Source organism: Linepithema humile, chromosome 2, assembly GCF_040581485.1.
Source record: "Linepithema humile isolate Giens D197 chromosome 2, Lhum_UNIL_v1.0, whole genome shotgun sequence".
In the NCBI taxonomy this organism is placed as follows: Eukaryota; Metazoa; Arthropoda; class Insecta; order Hymenoptera; family Formicidae; genus Linepithema; species Linepithema humile.
The window spans coordinates 26,691,101-26,702,821 of record NC_090129.1 but is presented as its reverse complement, the minus strand read 5'-3'; the positions used below and the strand labels follow the sequence as shown (position 1 = coordinate 26,702,821).

General features: G+C 31.6%; 1 protein-coding gene across 3 annotated transcripts in view; it reads left to right on the top strand.

The window, feature by feature from the left end:
- The window catches only part of spri (sprint), a 125,953-nt gene that overhangs the window by 38,874 nt on the left and 75,358 nt on the right, over positions 1-11,721 (top strand). For 2 of the 3 annotated variants that reach the window (XM_012359763.2, XM_067348896.1), the window contains exon 3: positions 6,333-6,560. In XM_012359763.2, coding sequence (XP_012215186.1) covers positions 6,480-6,560 — 81 coding nt within the window. In that variant the 5' untranslated portion in view covers positions 6,333-6,479. Of the gene's footprint in view, positions 1-6,332; positions 6,561-8,821; positions 8,859-11,721 lie in introns of all 3 variants that reach the window. The other variant, XM_012359769.2, reaches the window with a different exon arrangement.

Here is an 11,721-nt window from a genome sequence, read left to right as displayed (position 1 = left end):
GCTATAATTTAAATGACAAATAATTATTAATATATATTTTGTTGATTAAATATTGCATAATAATTTAAATAGAATGAAATTTAGACGTAGCAAGAACTTTACTTTTTACTCTGAGTTCAAAGGACGCAGGATGGCACGATAACTTTGTTTTTCTATTCCTCTCGCGATCGGAAGTGACTAATCAACGATGATTTTGACGTGTATCTTGCTCTGTCGATTCTCCATCCACACAATCGTGCGCGCTTCCGGGATTTCGAAACGCCACTCGGCAATAAACAAATTAGAAATGCACCGCTGGGTTCTGGGGAATAACTTGCTATATTAAGATTCAATGTATTCCTCTTTAACGATCTCTCACGTAATCTCCTGATTACGTGATTATACAACAAACGTTGCGATGCACGAAAGAGTAATCATTACAAAGAAAATATTATTTCAACTGACCATTTTTTATGAGAAAGATTAACACAACACTTAAAATATACACAGGATTTCGAAAATTTTCAATTGTATATATGTATATACTGTAATTCGTGGGACTTTTTTAATTTAACATGTTACCATTATTACCTTTATTACTTTTCTTGAATTTTAAAAAGGTGAGGCTAACTTAGATAAGCAATATATTGTGCGAATTTTTTATTAATTGTAAATTGGCATTATGCGCATATTACATTATATTATCTTTTATAAAGAAAATTATTTTATGCAAAATTTTGAGATTTTTTTTAAGATTCGTAATAAGATTTTTTTAAGATAAGATTGAATATAACAATCAATGAATGTGTATAATTATGAAAACACTTTCTCTCTCTTTCTCTTAGAATTCTTGGAAATAAATTTGATGTGGAGTAAAGACTAATTGACGACATAATCGTGAAATATTAATTATGCACGCGCGCGCGTTTGTGTATGTGTGTATGCGTGCCGCGCGTCGTTTGATCGTGCCTTGGTGTAAACGTATTCATCATAAAGGAAACCTCGACTAGTGCATGATAACAACGAACCACGAGCGGAAATGAAGCAGTATTTAGTCGCGCAATTAAAAAAGGTCGCACACTTATGTAAGAAACTAATAACAATTAATTATATTTAATCTATCTATAAATACGATTAAAATTATTCGAATATCATAATCTATTTTTGACACTAGGAATTTTATAATTTAATAAAGATATTTGATTATTAAAAGTCATAATTATAATATAAAAAATTTTAGAATTTGTAGAAAAATTTTTAAAATATACTAATTGTAAGTTAATATTTAACGCACACACATAAACAACATGTTGCAACTTTAATTTTGATAATAAATTTTTTCATGGATTTGAAATATTGATTTTTCTTGGCGAAAATATCGAGATACTAAAGTTATTTCTAATAAAGTTTAAAAATAGTTTAAAATATTAATAGTTAAAAATATTTAATATTAAAAATATTTAACACAAACTTTTTCGCCATTTATAATAGCAAAAATTGACAAATTGCGATAAATAATTCTTTCGAAATTGATAAAAGCCGTTGATTGGTATATCTGAGGTCGTTTGTCAACGCTGTTAATACAACACTGCACAATGGCAACGATGATGGTAGTGATAATGATGATGGTGGTGGTGGTGGTGATGGTAGTGGTGGTTGGAGGCGGTTGATGGTGATGATGGCGTTAATACTGGAACCAGTGATGCCCGAGGCCCTACGTGGTCTCGTCGTCTCTTTCTACCAAATCCCGTGTGCTAAAAATATCGTCTTCTAATTTGAATCTTGTCATGCTTCAGCAGTGCAATCACATTGAAATCGATTATTATCAATTACGGTAGATGCGCGTGCAGTCATTCAAGCAATTTATTTCAGTGTTTATCAATTGGTATGAATGCGACAAGTGATAAAATGAAGGAAGCATAGCAGAAAAAGAAATTACAGTGTACGAATATGTGTGTAATATGTGTGCAAGTGATATGTGTAGGTATACTACTGTATATATGTAGGTTTTAATGTATATACATTCTTTAATTATTTTTTAGATAATTGATTAAAGTGACTTTTGATGATTAAAATGATTTCGGTGCATTTTTTTATTACATTTCATTGATGCCATAGTGGTCCTTGAATCTTTCAAATTTTTCTTTTTTTTTTTTTTTTTTTTTTTCCCCAAGTCTTAACACATTAAATATAATCAATAAGATGCAAAGTGATAAAATTTATTTTTTACTAAACAAAGCTTAAAATAATTAAGTTTATTTTGTTGTTTTTTGTTTTTGCATATAATTTATTTAAATAATAATATTTAATGATGGACACAAATTTTTTTAGACGTGAATAAATAAACTAAAATAAAGTTTATTATTTTTTTATTAGATTCTACATATGTATTCACAAAGGCTGAAAATTGGATCGATTTAGAATTTTCATAATTTATTCCACTACTACAAACGCAAATAAATATGAGTGTCAATGATTAACTGAAACTCATTATGTCATCAATTATTATCGCACACATCGTTTCTGTGATCAAATGAGCAACATTTGTGCAGTATTAATGAAACGCTACTGACGATGATAAAAGTCGTTTCAGTCTTGTGTATCAGCCTGCACATTAATCAAACTTATTTATATTATATGACACATATAGATAAAAAGTTTGAGATATAAAATATGCGCTAGAAGTTATACACAATCACATAACAATGAAAGAAATTTAAATATAACGCAAAATGACAAATATCTTTTTTTATTTGGCTCTGCTACGATATAGTATGTAATTTACAAGAGAGTGTAAGAAATTAAAAATATCTCATCTGATTTTAAAAGTCTGCGATATATATAAATATGCTTAGTTTTTAAATAGTTACAAAAGTTTGTCAATTTAACAAATACCATTAAGAGGGATCTGGGATATACGAAAAATAACACGTAGCGAGAGCAGGAGTGATATGCGTTGTTATTTTTCGTTGTCATGCGATTCTCATTGCTGTCACGCCTAGAGCGTACAGCCTACGATCTAGTCGCGATCAACGCGCGATTATTCGTCAATCCCTTTTAATTAATATCTCAATTACTATTGCGAAAATTGCAAAACGGTAAAGGACTTTTCTATTCAGTTTACCGCACTCTATCCGTACACGAGCGTTGGCACGGACATTATAAAACACCCTGTATATACCATACACATACTATACAATTCGAAAATGTATATTCTTTTCTCAAAACTTAAAGGATTATCAATTGTAAAATTAATTTTTACACAAAGAATATATAATTTAATAGATAAAATAAATTAATGTAGAAAACAATTAATGTGCACAGCTAATTGAGACTACTTTTAACAATTTCTGTGATGAATCGAACGACATTCCTAACGTGGCCATTCATACACGTGTCCGCTCGTATTTCGCACGAACGGTGATTCATCTTATCTTTAGTTTTTCTTCGTAAATTTGAGAGGAGATGTTTACCCGTCTGCTTTTACCCGCCTCGAAACTCAGGGAGGTGTCTTACCTCACATTCAGAGAGCAGGAACTACGGCAGGCGCCTCTTAGGAATGTACCTTCCTCCTATGTATCCGCGGTCTTTTGAATTCTTACGTATTCGTGAACTCCTTACTGTTAAATCTAACCGACCCAGCGTATTATTCACTGAAAGAAGAAAAAGAAGTACTACTTCTTCTCTTCTTTCCTTCTGGTTCTCACATGTGATGCGACTCTCGGATATATGTATGGGCGTGAGAGAAACGTAGTCGAGGAAATGCGGAACAATACCGTTCACGTACCTTTTAGGGGCTTGAACCCGTCATGTAATCACACGGTAGAAATTATTATATACAGAGTGTTTGATCTGCGTTGTGTGCGGAACTTTAACGACACCTTTTTTTAAGAATTTTTTGGATTTTTCCGAGCATCGTGTGGAAATAGCGCGTATTTTTATTCTAAGCGATAAATATTAAAGTATTAATTAAATTATTTATAATCAAAATATCTATATTTTCTATTTGTTTTTATTATTGTTTCTATATTTTTATATTAAAATTTAAAGATTATAACACGTAAAATGTGTAATCAAGTTTTAAAGAAACTTAATTAAACAAAATTATATACTTAAAATCTTTTAGTAATTATAACACACAATTATATAATTCTTACGAGAAATTTTTTTTTCATTTCTTAGTATAACAGTATTTTGTACAATAGTATAACAGTTTCTGTAAAATTTATTTAATGGGATAAGTTGATACGAAATTAAGAATGTTTTATCTTTTTTGATATGCGCAAAATTATACACTTTGCACGTGCAGTTTCACATGTGCAATGCTATGCACTACGGGTATCGCAGGATATCGCTGCTTGTCGCAGTTGCTGTTGCCACCTGTTGCAATATAGTGCAATTAATACGATGCAGGATATTCTCGCTAGACTTCTGCAAAACAGGTGCAAGCATGGAATTTGCAAACATGGAAATAAGAATGATAGAAATATACGGAAAGATCAAGATTAAGATCAGATGAGAAAATTAAAAAAACGCGTTTTTTATTTTTTATATTCTATACATTTCTAATTCTTATAATATTTAAAATAAAACCTTAAAAAAGGGTAAGGAATTATTTTTTCTATTTCTTAATTTTTATATTACTTTGTTGTTTTTATTTATTTATTTTTTTTTTAATTAAATTCTCTGTGAATAAGTGAATTTTAAGTCTATAAAAAATATTAAACAAATATATAAGTATATAAATACATGGACAAAGAATATTCGAGTAAGGAGCTACCTCAGTAATTTCTCATACTCGTTACCATAAAAAGCTTGCAGCTGCGCTTAGCAAACGCGTGCGGCAGTAATACAGTGCGCTGATTGATCTCGATTAAAATTGACTCGCTTGCGAAATCATTTGAACGATTCTTAACGATGACGTCGGACAGTCAAGACTATTCTCGCATCTATATCCACGCGAACTGGACAGCGGATATTCGTAAGTTCCCGTGTTCCGCCGTTGCTCTCACGATGCTTATGTTAAAATTTTTGTAAAGGAGGCAAGTCGCGGAAGTCGTTATGTTGCGTAATAATTTATTTATGCCTAGAATATAATTGCGCGATTATCTTTTTGCGATAATCCGTCTGTTGAACTTTTTCCTGCGGAACTGGGAGTGCAAAAGTTTAGGAATGCCGAAGAAAGATTCGTAAATCTTATTAAGATAACCAAGATTTATTTCGACGTGCTTCGACATTTTTCCTCAACAAGAAGATAAAGACTTTCAGGGTTGATAATGCAGAATTGCTAGATCATCTCTTGTTGTACGAAAAACGAGAGTCAGATGATTCAGTAGTTTTTCATAGAAATATGACGTGATAGATTTTTGATTAAATACACATAAGTGAGATCAAAATGTCAAAATTTTTGTAAATAATCAAGCACTTGAAAAATTAATTAATTTTAATTAAATGGAATTAAATTATAAATTATTTAATTAAACGGAATAAGCTATTAGAGCCAGAGCTGGTTTTTCATGCTCATTTAATTATAATCAATAATGATGTACAAACGTTTTAGCCCATTGGATGTCGCCATCTTCAGTGTATAATTATGTTTAACAATTACTTAAAACTAATGCATCTATCGTGACTCTAGTACGCTTTACGCAACGCTAATTTGGTCTATTATTCGATGGAAGGTGTTTTAGTCATCCTTGATTATTCCTATAAATTACTAGCAAATGCATACGCAAGATTACTAGAGATATAATTTTATAATTATATTATCATGAGTTAGTGCAAGCTACTTAAAATTAAAATTAAAATTTTTTACGCTCTTTTTTTATTTCTTAGCATTGATTTTCTTGTACATATCAATGCTGAAGAAAATTCAAAAACTTAGCGACGGATGTTTTATTTCTTGGAGGAAACCGCAATATTATGCCGTGAGAATTGTCAAGGCCGCGACCTTCCTGGTAGGAGATAATAAACTAAAAAAAAATTCACAGCGGTGGCGCGATGCGCGATGGGAAAACGAAACAAACGGGAATAATTCGTGAATAAGTCATGACGCGAGATATTTACGTTCCCTTGCGCGTTATGAAAATCATAGCGGAAGAAAGCCAAATAAATTCTACGAGAAGGAGAGGAAGGATAGTTCTCTCTCCTTGTATAATTACCGCTTTAATGTTTCAAATAATACATGTAATACGTATTTACTCATATTTTATTTTTTTGTATTTTGGTAAAAGTTATTTATTTTGTATGTAATGTTGTTAGTAAAAATTTGTTTAATTACATAACTAAAATTTTTAATACTAAATGTTATTTTAATTGTGGAATTAACTATTACTGTTTCTTTTTTGTTGCAGATAAATTTTTTGCAAGTGACATACGTGAAGCATGTATATGTTTTATTTTATTTTGTTTTTAATAAAGTGCGCGATAATTTTTTAGTGAAGTTTATAATAAAATGTGATATTAAATTAATGTGTGACGTAAACTAATATGAGACAAAGATGACGTCGCTGATTCAGAGAGATTTCGGATCCCAGAGGAAAAGGGAATCTACCGGTAGTACTGCGTCCAGCTATTTATTGGTGAGTACAATAAATTATGAATACAGTAATAATTACAATCATAAGTTTTTGTAATAATTACAATCATAAATTCTTGATGAATAATGTTTACGTTTTAAAATCAGAGGCATCGATCCTAGCAATATGAACAAAATATTTTGATACAATAATTTTGGTTAAAATAATATCGATATGAAATAAGGAATTTTGTTTTTGGAATCAGGAGATATAGAATGTCTGATCTATGTGTCTGATCATTTGTTAAAGCAGATTTTTGAGGTCATTTGGAAACAAAAATCTTTGTACTAAAATATCGAGACTACGGTAATTTTTAAATGCAAAATATTTAAAGTTGATTAATCAGATTTTATTAAAATTTCATGCACTCAGATACATCGCATATTAATTTTTATTTCCTTACCATACGAGAAACCTCAAGAATCTGCTATTAACAGATGACATGGTTAGTCTGAGATATCTTATATATTTTATATTATTTTTCAATCTATCTTTTCATGATATAAAAATAAAACAAATTATACTGACTTATCGGCAACGATCCGCAACAGCGGAGTTGTTTACAAGTTGATCTGTAACATACCAAGTACATTCGAATTATAGCAGCGTTTAAAATAATTATTTGAAAAATAATTATTATGCACATTAAACTACTTATTAAATTACTCATCTTTTATGCACAAATATCTAATAAAATTATTATATATTTATATTTAATAACTATAAATATTAAAAATTGCAAATTTTTTAGTGCGAATATTTCAAAGCTTCTATGTGCGTCACATTACATAATATTTTATGTGCAATATTTTGTAACTAATAGATAACAAATAAATGATTATTTACCCTAAAGTTGCTTTGTCGGCGCTTGATGTCTTTTCTGAGCTTCTTTCTTCTCTCCTTGCAGTTGTTCAAGGCACTCACACGCGTTTGCAACGCGAATATAAAAATCACATATTTTAAACAGCCCTCCTATATTTTGTCGTATTAGGACACAAGTAAAGCTTGCACAGAATATCATTGCATGAATTACACATTCGACACTCTGCCGCGTCTGTAACGAGTAACAATGAAAAGAGTGAGATCGAAAACTACGGAAAATAATAAGGATAGTACTATTAAAAAGGATAATGCGCCGATATGGAATGATTTGCTCTGTACGAGGTGCCGCCATGCGAATGATGATAAGGGGGCAATAAACATGTAAAAGACTTAATCGCGCCGATTCCGATTTGGAAGAATGCTGGGACTAGCAATAATGTATGTGTGAATACATAGGGTGCGAGAAAGAAAGACAAAGAGACGATATAGAGCACGCAGCTTAAGGGCGACGAAAACAATCGCGCCAAACGCCGCAAGTCGACCACGAAACTCTTAACATTAAGGTATTTATCGAACATTTATCAAAATCAAGTTTAAACTCGATTTCAACACGATTTCGATAAATGTTCGATAAATATCCTAATATTAAGAATTTCTAGGCCTACTCGCGATGTGTGGTGGTGATGTTTTCGTCGTCACGCTTAGCTTGCGCGCTTCATATATCCTCCCCTCTATCCACAACATATTGTTGTTTTTTCTCCGCATTCTTCCAAATCGAAATCGCGACTTTGTCCTTGATGTCTATTGCTTTTTTATCATTCGCACGGCGGTACTTGTACGGGGTAGATCGCGTTTCGTAACGGCATGTTATCTTCTTCAAAAATATCCTTATATTACTTCTCGTTATTTTCAACCTTACCCTCTTTCATCGTTACTTGTTACGAACGCGACCGAGTGTCGAACGTGCGATGATATTCGAGTTTTACTTTGTCCGAACGACAAAGTACGTGTCGGGAGTGTCGTTTAAAACAGCGTGCGATTTTTGTATTCGGATCGCGAACGCGTGTAAGTGCCTTGAACACAAGGAAGTCTGACAATGAGAGGTAGATGAGGCTCAGGAAGGGCATCGGGCGCCGGCGGAGCAACTTTAGAGTAAGAAATCGTTTACTTATTATGTTGTTTGCAATTTATTGCACGTAAAATATCAATCACGCTATATAATGCACATAAAAACTTTGAAATGAAATCTTTTAGTAAAAAATTTGCATTTTTTCATATTTATGGTAATATTTATTTACCTATTAGATATAAATATATAATTCTTTTTTAAGTAAGTATTTACATAAGATGAGTAAAAAGTTTAATGTGTGTAATAATTATTTTTTAAGTAATTATTTTAAATAATTTGCTGCTATAATTTGAATGTATTTTGTATATTACAGATCAACTGACGAACAACTCCGCTTGTGCATCATGCCGGTAAGTCGATCTAATTTGTTTTATTTTAATGTCATTAATCACCCAATATTAATATTAATACCAGATTTCTGAAGTTTCTCATACAATAAGGATGTAAAAATTAATATGCAACGTGCCTGAACGCGTGAAATTTTGACAATCTGATTGATCAATTTTGAACATTTTGCATTTAAAAATTACTGTAGCCTCGAAATTTTGGTATAAAGATTTTTGTTTTTAAATGATCTCAGAAATCTGCTATTAACGAGTGATAACGTTGGCTTGGGATATCCTGTATACAAGAAAGATTAATCAAGTTAAGCGTATGTTTTATTTAACTATTGACATCCTAAATATTTCAAAATTACTTGTATGATTTTATCGCGGGAAGCTGGGAATAAGCGAATAAGCGTGTCTTTGCTTCTGCGAGAGAGGAAATTGCGTAACGCACAAGAGAAACTGATGCCATTTGTCACGACGAAGTGAGGGAATAGCGAGCGCTGTCGCAGGAAAATTTTCGGCGGACGTGGAAAGATTTTTTTAGCGCGACGTTATTTCCATATCTTTTTGCATTATTCTCGGTATCGTCCTTCGCTTTGATTATCTTATACGTGCATTATTTTCGTTTTTTTGTTTATCTTCCTATATTTCTCTAAACACGAATAAAAAATTCTGAATTTGACATTTCCGCGAGAAATCACATGACATTGCGATTTTTTGCAAACAGAGAATTTATAAATAATCTAATATTAAATTATCAAACGCGCGCGCGCGCTAAAATACATGAAAATATTAATTATTTTAAATATTGATAATTTGAAATACAAATTATTAAAATAATTTTCTTAGTAACATGATGATCTATCTATAATAGATGAGATCTATTTTTTTTTATAATGTTCAAGAAAATATTGAACAGTCAATATATTATAAACGATGATACGTATAAAAAGTAGCGAGAGAAGAGGGTCGGAGTGCTTCGCAGGAAAGTGAAGTATCATCATGGTACCTAGGGTATTCTGTGGCGAAGTACGCAGTCGGCGAAATCCCATCTTTAATGCAAATTTTGTCATGCATCGCGTCGGGGGCGAGATATCGCGTCTTTGTAGAATTAATGTTCTCGATGTTTCCCTTTCATTTCCGGCTCGTGGGTCAACCTGGGGTGGTTTTCTCGAAACGTGATGGATCGACTGAATTTACTACACGAGATCGCTCGATAAGAATCGATTTTTTTTCTCGATGAATTTTTATTTGTGAGTGACTTGCCATACCTTATTATTTTTTTATTATATTGATTAAATATAAAAAAAAATTGTTTATTGAATTACTTGTCAAACTGCAACTTAAAAATTAGAAATCAAGGCGGCTTGAAAATGAGCTTCAACTATCTGTACTCGCAACTTTTTACACACAAAATTATAGATAGAATAAAAGTCTAAATAGATGGTCTAAAATGAGCTTCATCCAGAACCGTCCGCATATACATCTTGGATACGTGAGGGACGTATAGGGTCAGTACAAAACTACTCGTGAATATTCAGCGGAGTATTAACCCGCGCGCGTAGCTTACTCTGAGTAGGGACCATCTGTTCTTATCCGCATGCTGAGTTAAAGCGTTTTTAAGCTATTGGGCCAGTAGGGTGGCTACTAATACACGAGGGATGGCGATGATGGAACGGACTTTGTCATGCCTCGGTATAATCGCGTAGACAACTCACTTCATATCCGAGTTTCGGATAATTGTAGACATTTTACAAATGATCGTGACTCTTGCGCTCGAAACTTACGGCGGCCGTTATCAGCTATTATTAATCGTGTGAAGCTCGAAAAGAGGAGGAACCATTACGAAAATATTTATTATTCTTATAAGGAATATTGTCATTGTAGTAAGCAGTAGCAGTCATTGTGGTTAAGTTTCTATTTAATTAATTTTATTAATTTTAAAATTAATTAATAGATGCAACTTTCTTTGGCGATGGTGGGAGTTCCAGCTTAATAGGAGTAATTTCTAATAACTAAGCATTAACTAAACTGACATTTATGTCTTAAATTAAGTTACATTTTATCTCTTTTATTTTTAATGTATTTAAAAATTTATAAAATTCTATTTTTACTTTAATACTTGTTAACACTTCTAGTTTACTATCCTATTTGTTTTTAATTTCTCTCTTTCTCTCTCTTTCTTTTGCTCTCGCTTTTTTTCGCATCTTACATATTGCTTTTAGTGTCAAATTGTTAATTTTAAAGTAATTTTAGAGGATTTTTAGTTAAAATGAAAAGGAGGACATATTACAGAATGACAGTTCTTTGGCAACATCTCAAATTTGCAATTCTGCAATTTTAATTTGTCATTCTCAAAGTTTAGAGAAAAGTATCGGTCTTCTTTAAGTCGTCGACTTAAAGACGCGTTTTCATGCGGTGCAAATAACCGAAGTAAACCATTGCCGTACATTTTAGATGTTTTGACTTTTTTAGTGTTACCGCGTGCGCCCTTCCAAATAATTTAACATCGTTTTAAGTTGATTGAAGGCGAGATTTATTACAACAGGCTCTCTTGCGTTCTACCCTCTTAACCAAATCGCCTTCCTCGATTTTATAATATTGAAGTGTTTTGTTGTACATTTATAATATTGGTATAAAAAATTTTGCTAAAAATGGAAACTGGAAAAAATGCAACACTAATCACAATGTAATTCAGAAATTTATAACATATATATGAATTACGAATAAAACTGTTAAATTTTTTTGCAGTTTTATAAATTTGTTTCTAAATAACCATTAAACAATTTCAGCAACATTCTAATTGTCATTACGGTACACCGTATCTATTTTTTTCTATCTATTGTGGGATAAATATTAAGACGAATTTAATAAGTATAATTTG